This window comes from Eptatretus burgeri, chromosome 11 (genome assembly GCF_056783735.1).
Source record: "Eptatretus burgeri isolate ZD-2024b chromosome 11, Ebu_testis_v1, whole genome shotgun sequence".
Classification (NCBI taxonomy): Eukaryota; Metazoa; Chordata; class Myxini; order Myxiniformes; family Myxinidae; genus Eptatretus; species Eptatretus burgeri.
Window position 1 is genome coordinate 42,285,154 of NC_140971.1, and position 13,492 is coordinate 42,298,645.

At 42.1% G+C, this 13,492-nt stretch overlaps 1 protein-coding gene across 4 annotated transcripts in view; it reads left to right on the forward strand.

Annotated features, from left to right (window-relative positions):
• The window catches only part of LOC147016941 (alpha-protein kinase 3-like), a 66,764-nt gene that overhangs the window by 15,162 nt on the left and 38,110 nt on the right, over nucleotides 1-13,492 (forward strand). For 3 of the 4 annotated variants that reach the window (XM_085846188.1, XM_085846190.1, XM_085846189.1), the window contains exons 5-9: nucleotides 1,503-3,042; nucleotides 3,773-5,594; nucleotides 7,918-8,223; nucleotides 9,582-9,729; nucleotides 10,602-10,729. In XM_085846188.1, the coding sequence (XP_085702314.1) occupies nucleotides 1,503-3,042; nucleotides 3,773-5,594; nucleotides 7,918-8,223; nucleotides 9,582-9,729; nucleotides 10,602-10,729 (3,944 nt within the window). The remainder of the gene's footprint in view (nucleotides 1-1,502; nucleotides 3,043-3,772; nucleotides 5,595-7,917; nucleotides 8,224-9,581; nucleotides 9,730-10,601; nucleotides 10,730-13,492) is intronic. The other variant, XM_085846191.1, reaches the window with a different exon arrangement.

Consider the following 13,492-nt stretch of genomic DNA (forward strand, 5'->3'; position numbering starts at 1 on the left):
AATTGATTTTTTTTTATTATATTCTTCATACAACTACTCAGTTGGGATTCCGCCACGAACCTGTAATCTTTTATTCACGCAAAAGTGTTAATTATTTTCATTCTGTGCAGATGATATCAAATGTTTTATCAACTCCATTGACTTTATTCCTTGCAAGTTTCTTTTGTTTTCTTATTCACACCCCCAACCCCCCACCCCCGCACAAGTCAATATTTTCCACGACTTTCATTTTCTTTTCCTTTTACACCTTTTTGTCAGTCCTTCTCTTTCTTCTTTTTTTCTAAAACAAAATTTAATTTGTTGCTTTTATCAATCATAGAAAATCCCATGAAAAGAGTGCAACAAAGAAACTTTAAATTCCCACTAATTCACTGGCATTGGCTCTGATTTACAGCCTGTTCTCATGGTAAATTTGCCATGTTCATTAAATTAACAACAGCCAAGCAGAGGGTACATTCAGTACCAGTGTAGATGCCTATAGCTGGTGGACGTTGAAGATCTTACAGTGTCCTTATGAAGAGTAGGCGAGCTATCGCCAGCACCCTGAACAAATTATTGGCCTTTTTTGAAGTCAACTCTTGCCCTCTCTTCTCTTTGGCTGTAATCTACAATTTCTGACATGCTTTGTCTGCATTTAAGCCCCCCTTTTGGGGTGTTCTTGTGAGCAAAAGGATGATTCGTAAATCTTGTGGAAGTGTATGAGGGGTTCTCAGCCTCATTTGAAATTGAGGTAATGGTGGAATCCCTTGTGATGAAGGTTTTTAATGCTGGTGAAGTTGACAAAGCCAGCATATTAAGATCTGTAGTCGGCTGTCATCCATCTTCACAAATGTCTGTATCATTGGGCACAAACCGACTCAAAGCATTGATCGGAATGTTATTACACGTGTTTAAGTTACCATACGATCCCACAAATGTGCAGTGTTGTTTGATTCACAAGGTCAAAAACATTGAAAGTCCCCATTTTGGAACCCTCTCTATTGTTCCATAGCAGTTTGCCTTAACGCTGCATCAGTTTGCCAAATTGCTGTGTTGCTCTGCACAGAGAAATATACATCATGATCAAGTGACATCATATTCCATCAACAAAAAATCCCAGGTCAATCAGTGGGTTGAACAACCTGCCAACTCAGACTCATTCATGTTTTATAATTGGCTTATTCTCTGGAACAATAATTACACACAACTGTTATTATTATCATTATTAAGAGTTGTATAATTACCAAGAGAATGACTTGGAATTGTAAACTGCCATGAAGGTATATTATGAAATTCAGCAAACTTCAATGTACTCACGTCCTTTTGACGACAATGCAGACATGGATATTGAAATAACAACTTATTAATAAATCACAATATTTTATGATCAGCAAGTTAAATTGGTGAGTCTTGATCTAATTTTTGTAAAAATGTTCCCATCATCAGTCACATTAAATAGTTTACATGATTCCTAACACTTGTTTTTTCCTGAATGTTCTGCTCTACACGTTGATTATTACCAGCTGCATGGAAGATGATGCAGCCATTTACCAAGTTTCAGCACGAAACCACAAGGGCATTGTGTCTTGCTCAGCTGTCCTTGAGGTGGGAACGATGACAGAGTACAAGATTCACCTACGCTGGTTTGATCGCATCAAACGTCGTGCTGAAGCAAGGAAGCATGAGCTGGGGAATACAATCCCACTCACAATTCCCCTACAAGTCGGTACTCACCGGATGGGAAAGGAAAACAAAATGGCAGTAATTTTGTCGGGTACCATGAACAGCCCGGAAATGCGAACCACTCGCAAGCGGCGTTCCCCAGAGTTACGGCGCTCAGCAGTCTGGGGGCGTACAAGTACAACTGAAACTCCAGAACCAAGCTTAAGAGAAAAGGAAAAACAATCAGGTATAAATGTTAATGGCAGGGTGGAAAGACCAAAAGTTGAAGAAAATGAAGGAATTGTTGAGGTAAATGCTGGCCTTGTAGCAAACCCAGAGCCGGCACATAGAAAGAAGATAAAATCTTGGCTCAATGGAGAGTCAAATTCTGGACCAGAAATACAGACAGCTGGAGGTTACCTTAGACAGCTAGCTAGATTGTCCCAACAGCAGGGAAGCCCATTACCAGCTAGTACCAGCATCAAGGATGGAGAGTGGGATGACAAGGAGAAAAGGAAGATGCAGGTGGAGACTGTGACGGTAAAGGATGAACCAGCATCAGGCAATGACCACTTGCACCAAGCTGCAAACCAATTGTCCCAGCTCAAGAATCGTATGGATTTGCGAAGATTGAAGTCACCAGTTTACCAACAAACTAATGCAAACACGGGTCAGGTGGCAAAGCCAACAGTACCTGCTCAACAAAAGAAGGGGAGTGACAAAATAAGCAGCAAAGAAACAGGACCTTCCCAAAATAGGCGGGTTGCACCACAGGCTGCTGCTTTGTTTCGACGTCTTTCTTCAACTCCAGTTGTTCTACCCAAGGATGAAGATGATAAAGAGTCAACAAGTAGTGAAATACATGAAACGGAATCGTTACATCTTCTTAGTGATTCTGCCTCTGATGTGGAAACGCAGTCATTGGTAACAGCAGTTGAAGATTTCATGGGTACCGACAGTCTTCTGTCCTCAGATGATTTTGACACAGCGGATGAAGATTATGGGAGTATATCTGATGGAGCATCAGCCTATTATTCATTTGGAGGAGACATTGAAAGCTCAAGCAGCTCCCAACCATCTTCTCCTGCTCTCTGGGACATCCGTCACTTTCCTGTCCCTCCATTTGCAATAATTCCTCCAACAAGCGCAGACCTTGCGCGACGCATGTCATCTGAATCTGCATCATCGTACTACTCATTGTACCACTACCCATTGGATAGCAACTCTCCCCACTATCTATCGCTCTCGGCTGCCAGTGTTGAGTATTTTCAGACAATGGGGCAGATGGCAGGACCTGCGGGGGCTACCAATTCAGAAGATGAGGATCTGACAGCAACGGAAGGGTCAACAGAAACACCTACTGAGGATGTAGACTATGAGATGGCAGCCAATACACAGATGGTGGGTATCTTATGTTTACTCATTTATCCATTTATACCCCCCCCCCACCCTCCTCCCCTCCCAGCTTCAACTTTTCTATCCATGCACTGGTTTTCAATATTAAAGTTGTTGTTGCCAGATGGGGTGCATCTTCTACATATGATATATGCAGGAAATGGGCCATGAGGAGTAAGATAAGAAAATAATTGAAAAAAATAAAGGGAAGTGGAAAGGATAAGGGAGAGAAGGGAGGGGAGGTTAGGTCAGACAGAGAATAAAAGGGAAGAAGCTTGGAAAGGAAAATGAGAGGGGAAGGATCAGGAGTACGTAACAGTGGAAGAGGGGTGATTAACAATTCAACCATTTTTGTATGTGCAATATGTTTATGGCCTCAAGTATGTTGTTCGGGATCTGAAAACAATCTTTTTTTCAAAAAAAAAAACATTTCTTTTAAAAAGAAGATTAAAGAACTGTTTTGCCAAAAGGCTTTTTACGGGTATAAAACTCCATCCAAACTTGTCAAGTTTTAACCATACACACCAGTCAGTAAATAATTCAAAATCAATTCAGCAAATGTATCTATGGTGAGATATTATTAACATTTAAGATTTGCACGCTTCCTTCCAATTCCATATTTCAAAGTTATACCACAATTAGACCCTTTTTAAATTTTCACAAGAATCTGTTTTTCCATAAATCTTTTCTGATTACCCTTCTAAATGCTCACCAAATACCCTTATCCATCACACAGGTAGATTCAGCTTCACCTGACATGGAAATCCAAAGGCAGGATGCCTTACGACAAGCAGGGCCTATTCCCAATGATACGACCACGAATTCTGGAACAGGCGACATGTATTCATATGCTTCTATCACATCAAAAATAGCTTCCCAAGAGGGCTTTGCAACTGCTGAATCAGATTTTGAGAGCGCCACTTCTGAAGGGAGTTGGCTGAAAAGAAGGGCCAAGGAAGGTGAAGACGTAAAAAGTGAACATTCATGCTTGTCATCTCAAGAAAACAAGGATATAGTGAATGTGAAAGGGATAAGTCAGCAGCGGACAAGGAATAATGCCAGAGATAAACCTGTTCATCTTAGAGTTGAGGTGATGGATCTCCCAGGTCAAAAATTAGTGGCGGTCAGTTCCGACAGAACAAGTAAAAAATCAGTAGTCAATGAGCAAGCAAAACAGATAGAAGGTAAAGGTCAAGCATCACCAAAAGACAGTGAAACAGAAACTCCTGGCTTGTCATCAGAAGATTTGATGGAAACTGCAAGTGAAGGTGGAAGGCAGGAGGAAAAGGCTTCTGCAGCTACAAGGAAGGATATTACAAAATCCATTGATCATGCAGCTCCAGTGACGATACATTCAAGGATTCAAAAGGTGGCAGACAAGCATAGCAGTCGGAAAGCAGATGAAATTGCTGAGAAAAGGTCCGTGTTAAATAAAAACAACAAAGCTACAGTGACCAAAAAAATGCAAACTGATACAGAAAAAAAAGGAGGAAGTAATAAAGGCATCCATTCTACAACTGTCGGAAGGTTAGCTAGTATCTTTGGGGAAAAGAAGAAACAGTCAGAAATTAGAACCAAAGGCAAAGCATCTTCTGGTGATGTTGTGGGAACATCTCGTCTGAACAAAGGTTCTCCGGCCATTGACATTGTTTCAGGAAAAGGCTTAAAGGCCCAACCAATAACAAAGCCTTCATCGAGCAAGACAGGAATCCAGGAACAAACGATTCAAAGGAAATCAGCAGAGCCAGAAGAAAACAGCAATCTAAAAAAGGGTGATCTGGAGGATGCTTGTACCAAAGAAATGCATCATGAGCAAGCGCAGCCTGTTTCAGTGAGAGCACAGTCTGAAATGAGCTCCACGTTAGCAACTATGCCCACGGATCATATGAAACTGCTCAATGATTTGCATCAACATTCAGTGATTGCTGACCCACAGTCAAATATTTATGCTCATCCATTGCTGATGCCATCATTCTCCCAGCCCTCCACCAGTGATTTGGCTTCATTTGTGACAACAGAATCTGTTGCCTTAACTCCACAACCTGTTAACTCAATCTCAAAAACAACTCCACAGCCAGCTCTCATACCTGATACAAGCCTTACTGGCACATACGATTCTGCAACAACAGTTACAACTGAAGCTACTGCCTCGGCCACTAAAGTTGCTACTGTGACAACTGCGACAACCACAGCAATGGCAGATGATTCAGAAACTGTGGTGGATGCGACATTGGGAATCCCTTCAGCAACTCCACAAGAATTGGCTTTGGGGGCCCGACGAAAAGTCTATATTCCTCGTTCTCCTGGAGTCTCCCCGAAGGTTAGTCATGCATCTCAAGTCAGTAGGCCAAATGAGACCAATGTTCAATCACCACCCCAAGAAGTACCCACAGTGAGTTTGAGGAGGCCTGGAAGCAGGCTTTCATGGTCTTCATCTGATGACGAAGATGAACGAAAAGAAAGAGATGAACTCGGTAGGATGTTGCCCGGAATGCGCAGAAGGACACAGAGCGATAGAGGCCATCGTCCTGGAGATGAATACCTATTTGAGGTCAAGGGTGAGTTTGTGTTTGCCTGGAAAACAATGATGTCTCATTGTGACAATGTTAAATAGTTCAGCCTGAGAAGCCATGATACACTACAGGTTGCCAATGAAAAGATACATCTCCATCAATTAGTTCAGGTTGGTAGTTTTATTGGTAGTTTGATTAAAGCTAAACAAGTTTTTTTTCATCTGAGATTTATTAGTTCGGAGAATTTTCTTCAACTTCACTTTCTATTGTTTGAATTAAAAAAGATATATACGTACAGCACTTATAAATCATACTTGGAACTTGAAGTTCATTTGTACAAATCTATAGGCTCAGATAAGTTAAGCTTTTACTAGAACTACCCTCATATAAGCAGCACAAGGTCTTTTGTTTCAGGTGTTCATGATGTACAGGTTAAAGAAGAATTTCCTGGGAATCAAAGAACAGTTTAAAACATTGGAACCAGATAATATGCAATGTTAAAGTAGATAGCGTACATTAGTATTAAAGTACAGTAGATAGCATTAAAGTGCATGTATTTCACAGATCATTAAAAGCAAGACAATTCCTGGACGACTGGAATTTTGCCAGAGTAACTTTAAATAAATTAAAAAAACAAATGTGAGTTACCTTACAAGGAACTTAAACAGGTGGAGGCCGTTAGGCCAATCAAGTTTGCCAACTTCGGGTTGTTTGACCATGCTCTGTCCTTTTACATGTTGAGCAGAAGGCAAGGAAGCAGCACATGCCATTTTAAAAGGTCTTTTGTATGACGAGGCAGGGGTTTTAACGAAAGATCTCCCACACTCAGAACGGATGTTCTAAACTCTAACCATTATACCACAGAGTCTGGTTTTTAGTTTTAGTTTTTGTCGAGAAGATGGATGGAAATGACTCCTTACAGACAAAGTGTATGGTTCATTTACTTGGTATTGAAGGATTAAACCATGTACAGTATGGTGCTAGCTACAGGGCTGACAGGATGGCCTAGGCCCTAGAGGTACGCACACACCTTTAAGCTGTCTAGTCTGGGTTTGAATCCCGACCCAGCTATAAACTGTCAGTCCAGCGTTTCTCAGGTATCAATGTGTGTGGTGTCCCTTGGAGGACGTTAAACGGGAACCCCGTCTGCCAGCATTCGTTGGCAGATGTTAAAGATCCCACGGGGGGTCCTTTGCGAAGAGTAGGCGAGTTATCACCAGCACCCTGAACAATTTCCAAATTCCTACCCTAACTAGTCCAATGTCAAGCCTGGCCAGACAGTTCGTGAAGACTCTGGCCAATCTTCCCCCGGCCAACCCTACAATAAACGTGGGATAACGGTGGCCGTTAAAGAAGAACAAGAAGGAGAAGAATATGATACTAGCCACAAAATACCCATGGTATGTTGTAGGGTTATAACATGTAGCCACAATAGGGCACAAAACACGATATAACCATTAATAATACATGATACAGTAATAACCATAATGTAACTATGATAGAGTGCTACAGTCAATGACACTATATAACCATTATTTGCTACAGTATTCAGAATAATGTAATTATGATATGGCACTGTATCATCATGAACCATATTACTATTTCGTATCACCTTAACCATAATACAATCATCTTTCATATACAGCACATGGCTGTGGGGTAGCATAATTGGCAGAGGGTGTGGCTGTGCTGCTGATGCAACACTCTGTAAGTAAGGGTAGCAATTTGTAATTTGTTCAGGATGCCGGCGACAGCTCGCCTAGTCTTCACAAAAGACACCATGGGATCTTGAACATCCACCAGCTAATGCCGGCAGACAAGATGTCCAGTTGAATGTCTATCTGAGAGATGGCACATACATTGATGAATCACCATGCCTGTGAAACACCTCGATGAGAGTTTATAGCTGGGCCAGGATTCAAACCCAGGCTAGATAGCTTAGAGCAAGTGTGCGTACCTCTAGGCCACCCTGCCAGCCCCCATAATATGACAAAAGAGTACTAAACATAATGTAACGATTTAAAAGTGCTAACCACAATTTAACCAATGTGATGCTAACTATAATGTAACCACAAAGTGGTATTGGACAGAATATAACCACAATATAGTACTGGCACACATGGTCTCCGCAATTAGAAATTAGTTTCTGTGGCTGAATGAGGACTACCATTGGCTGACTCTGATTCGTGCAAAGATAAAACTGTTAATATGATGGACGATGTTTGCATGGATAGTATAGTCCTGATAAACTGAAGCATTATGTAAACTTCAAAGTTATTATGTGATTTTTATGTTGTTGTTGTTGTTGTTGTTGTTAAAAGCATTTATATCACTCGTTTGTTTTGTTCTTTAAACACTCCTTGTTCAGATTTGATTCAGACTCAGAGTACAATCTCATCAAAAATGAAGACACAGGATCCTCCCTCTCCGAAGAAAATCAGGTCCCAAGTCCCACACTCAACAAAGACTGACACCAGCCAGGTATCTGTATCATCACCAAAGATGAACAGAGTTCAGACTCCAAGCAGTCAGTTTTTGGCACCACCACTGCCTGATGCACTACTTCCTTATACAACAGCATCGACTATTATAGGAGAGCAGGTGGTTTCTGTAGAAGACAAGGAGGAAGTAGAAAGGCCTCAAAAGATTGAAATCAAGCCTGATCCTTTCAAAGGTAAGACATTTTTACCTCCTCCACCGAAGGTGGACGGAGGTTATGTTTTCGCCCCTGTCTGGTTGTCTGTCAACAGGATATCTCAAAAGTTGTGGAAGGATTCAGATGAAATTTGGTGGAGGTTGGGTGTGTGACAAGGACCAAATGATTAGATTTTGAAGATCTGGATCCGGCGACTAGAACTTTTTTTTTTTAAGTGATTCTTCACCATTTATGCCTGGTGTTGGCTTAATGGTTGGAGTGGTGGGCTTGGGATCGTAGGGTCCTGAGTTCAAATCCCGCTCAGCTGTTGAATTAATACCAGGTGGGGTTAACTTGGCCTGTGATCTTTCCGAGGTCAGCAAAATGAGTGCCAGCTTGCTGGTGTACTGTGTCTGAGTGGCGACCCGTCCAGGATTGTGCCCAATAGCCAAGGAGACTGCTTCAGCAGCACCAACGCTCTGCACAGAGTATGGTCCCAATCTCCTCCGCCTCTCATTCACCATTGAGAGATAGGGCCAAAATGAAATACAGCATAGCATGATATTTCAAAAGTTGTGGACGAGTTATGACAAAACTAGATGGATGAGTTGGTTAGATTACAAGAATAAATGCATTAGATTTTGGTTCAGGTCCGGATCCAGATCCGGCCTGTCAGTGGGATACTACAGGTAAACTGTTCAGCCTAGCTTTGGTATTCGCTCGACCGAGTGCCGCTCTAGTTGGTTTTGTGTTGAGTAAAATTGAGCATTCAAGATTACTGTGTATCCAATTCCCTACACACCATTGGGTGTTAATTGTTTAAAGCAAGCAGAAACTATGTTTCCAAAATAATTATCTATCACCTGCTGTTTGCCAACAAGTTAGTATCCAAAGAGGTCGATGAGATATGGAGCATATATTCTTATTTAAAGAAGCTTAAGAGGTCTCCTGGGATGAAGCATTGATACTTTGCCAACTTCGACATTGACGCTTCCCAAACTAGCCCAACAATATGGTTAGGGCCGACTTCTAGGCCAGAATGACTGCTCAAGGAAATATTAATCGTCAATCCATTCCCAAATTTCATCACTTGTTGTTAAGGAGCATTTTTAGTCATTGCAAAGTCCTCACTACACACAACATGCACTGTTTGTGATTTATGAACAGGCCGTAGATATTTTTTCCCCATTCTTATTTTATCTTTTTCACTGTTACTAGATCACGATTTGGAAAATTAATCAAAATGTGAAAATGATTCAGTCATCAAAAACGATGAATATGAGTAAACACAGCACAACGATACGGAACCAATCACAAACGCTGCACTGAAAATACACAAGTAAAACATCATGGGAAAATGAATTTATAACAATAATACCTCGGTTACCATTCTGCAGCACCTCAGGTGATCCGTAAAATCAGGGCAGAAGCATTTCCTGATCTGGCAGGAAACCTCAAGATTTGGTGCCAGTTCTTCAACGTCTTGCACGAAACCTCAGTGTGTTGGACCCGGAATGGAAGCGTCATTGCTGAACTGTTTCTCAGGTACATTGTGATGTCCTCAAGCTTCATGTAGGCATCTTTGAGTTATTGTGACGTGGAATCATGATTTTCCTTCATACTACATACCCTAAGGTTGCAGTATATCCTATTTTATGTTTTCTTTTATTGCATTGTGTGCTGTAAGCATGACATCAAGGGGTTTGAGGGTGAGACCTGCCCCACATTCATGATCTTTTTTTTTCTGTTTTCTTTTTTCTTTTTTTCTCTTCTATCACTCACTCACTCACTCACTCACACACACAATTAGAGGCAGTCCGAGATTCGGTGACTATTCTGAAAAGAGCCCTCAGAACAAAACTCTGAGAACAACAAAACTTGGTCCATGAACTGTGATCTCTTACCGAAGCAGAGGTGGATACTTTGAGTCCTGGGAGGACTTTGTTCCATCTCCTCAAACCCACAAATGGAGATAACAACCAACGACACACACACACACACACACACACACACACACACACACACACACACACACACACACACACACACACACACACACACACACACACACACACACACACACACACACACACACACACACACACACACACAGTAAATTGTGTCTGGCATTTCTATTAGGCGAGACAGAAGGGGATTTTAAAGTCACACATTAGAAATAAAATATTGGATCGACCGAGTGAACTTCATTCGATGAGTCACAAAAAAAAATTTGTGAGCAGTTGATTTTCATCTTTACATCATATACCATACTTATAATTGCTAACAACAGGTTTTTATCTTTCATTTTTTTTCACGACAAAACCTTTTGTAATACATCTTTTTTCTCTCATTTCATTACATGTAGCTTGTTTTGATGACCTCTACCCTCACAAACCTCCCCCATGACCCCGTGGCAGTGCTGGGGAAGAGGTTCCCCTGACATTGGCCATTCCCCAGGCATCACGCTCTGACCATGGGGTCTATCGCTGTTCCGTGAGCAACCCATATGGCTCAACCAGCTCTGAGCTGCACCTCAGTTATGATGGTATGTCACAGTTGGAGTCTTTCATAATACCTAAGGTATAAGCAGAGGATGTTGAAGCAGATGGCTGAATTATAAAGTAGATCACAATGTCACTTCCAGAACATTGCATACCAACATAATTTGGTGGTTTCTCAACTTGTCCTGCCAAATACAATTGGGTTGCTATGTGCGTGACGACAGTGCTTTGCCAACGTCCAACACGTCAGCACCAGCGACGTGGCACAAACAAACTTAGCATCCTGCCAGTGATGGCTAAAATAGTCTCAGATCAATCTTCAAAATCCACAGCTGGGGAAAGTAAAGTTTAAAGTTGAACTGATATGCTAATGGAAAAAAAACCCAGCTTTTCTCAGTGCCTTATCCATGCTGATGCTATTTCACAGTTCCTTGGTCTATGTTGCACAATCTTTGGGAATGTCGTTTTTTTGCCATACGTTGCATCTATTTTTTTGCTTTTTAACATGCCATAGTTTATGTATTTGTTGTCATTTAATGTCACCATAGTAATCTAGTTCCAGTACCTATAGAAAGTCCACACCCGCTTTCAAATTTTTCACCTTTTCTTGCCTTGCAGCATGAAATTAATTTGCATTAAATCAGAATTTTTCCACCTTTATTTACACATTGAAGCCCACAACTTCCAAGTGGAAAAAAAATTCTACAAATTTCAGAAAATTAATTCAAAATAAAAAACTAGAATATCTTGGTTGGATAAGTGTCCACCCCCCTTGCAACAGGAATTGTAAATTTGCTCAGGTGTAACCATTCACCTTCAAAACCACACAACAAGATAATTGGCCTCCACCTGTGTTAAATTGTAGTGATTCTGATGATTTCACAATAAAATCAGCTGTTCCTGCAGGTTTCATCTGCTGTGTAGTACATTTCACAGCAAAGAACATTTAGGGTCAACGTGTGGCCCTAAATGGAGTTCTTTCATCCCCTCTTCCTGTGCAGGCTGGAGTTCCTCAAGGTAGCGTTCTGGGCCCTGTTCTTTTTCTGGTTTTCATCAATGATCTCTCGGACTCTCTGGAAAATCCTCTATTTCTCTTTGCCGACGACTCCACCCTCTGCCGTACCATCTGTCATCCCTCAGACGGGCAAGCAGCAGCTTCTTCGCTCACTGCAGATTTGGATAAAATCACAAACTGGTCCAACACGTGGAACATGTCTTTCAATCCAGACAAATCTCACACTCTCACTATGTCTCTTCGAAAGGACCATTTACAAAACCCCCCCATCCACTTTCTCAACAATCCTCTGGAAGAAGTCTTTTCTTTCAAGCTTCTGGGTCTCACTATCTGCAATGACCTTTCCTGGGAAAGCCACATTTCAAACCTCGCCTCAAAAGCCAGTCGCCGACTGGGAATCCTCCGTCGTGCAAAGTCCTTCCTCGGCCCTCTTGAGCTCCTGACCACTTACAAAGCTTTTGTCCGTAGCCTGATGGAGTACTGCTCTCCCCTCTGGGCTGGTGCTCCTGCCTCCAACCTTTCTCGGCTTCACGCTGTCGAAACCAGGGCATTTAAGATCATCGGCATCTCCCGCAATGAAGCTGAGTCTTTGGGCCTCTCACTCAATCACCGCAGGTTGGTCGGTGGTCTTTCTGTCTTCTACCGACTCCTCTCCAGCCTTGCCCCCCCTGCTCTCTCTGCGATTTGTCCTCACCACATTTCCACAGGGCGCTCAAGGTCCGCCAACAACCCCCTTCTGGTAAAACTACCAAAATCACGAATCACTGCCCATCTTCACTCTTTCATTCCTCTTTTTTCCCGCCTTTGGAATAAACTTCCTCACTCTATTCTTTCCCATTCTTCCCTCCAGGCTTTCAAAACAGCTGTTCACCACCACCTCTTATCTTCCCCCATCCAAATCCTCGATCTTTTCTACCCCCGATAATCCACCCAAGCCCACTTCCTTCAATTGCCCTGCTTTCCTTCCTGAAAGTCCCTGAAATGTCCATCTTCTCTTCGCCATGTTCCCCGTCCCATCCCCATCCCTCTCCCTTCCACAGTTCACCTAATGTGTCTGTTCCCCACTGTTTTGTCCCTTCCACTCCCGCCCCTCTTGTCTCATGCCTCCTTGCTGTGAGTTGTGTGTTAGCTCTCATACGAGCCTCGACCAAGGTATACAAAAAAAAAAAAAGAATCAACCATGAGTGCTTAGGAGCTTTCAAAACCCTCTGGGACAAAGTTGTGGAAAGGCACAGATTAGGGGATGGGTATAAAAAATATTTCAAAGGCCTTGAATATCCCTTGGAGCACAGTCAAGAGAATCATTTAGAAGTGGAAGACGTATGGTTTCACCAAGACCCTGCCGAGATCAAGGCATGCAGCAAGTTTTGTTGCAGCCAACAAGACAAGGGATGAATAGAGGGTTTGATACTTTTGGGAGTGAATGGAATTTGCAGTGCATGGATCAAATTTATAGGAGTGTGAATGGTGTGAAGCTGGTGTGTTATCTATACTTTCCATAATTAAATATCTGCGGCCACTAGATACACACACACACACACACACACACACACACACACACACACACACACACACACACACACACACACACACACACACACACACACACACACACACACACACACACACACACACACACACACACACAGTTGGGGATAGATTATAATAGTTATTTCATCGTACATGTTTGAATAAGTGCAATGTAATTCCCGTGAAAGATAAAATGTGTGATTAAAAAGGATGTGTTGAGAAAGCCCTCGTCTCCCCTGCCCTCGTGTTTGTTTTTAAGCCC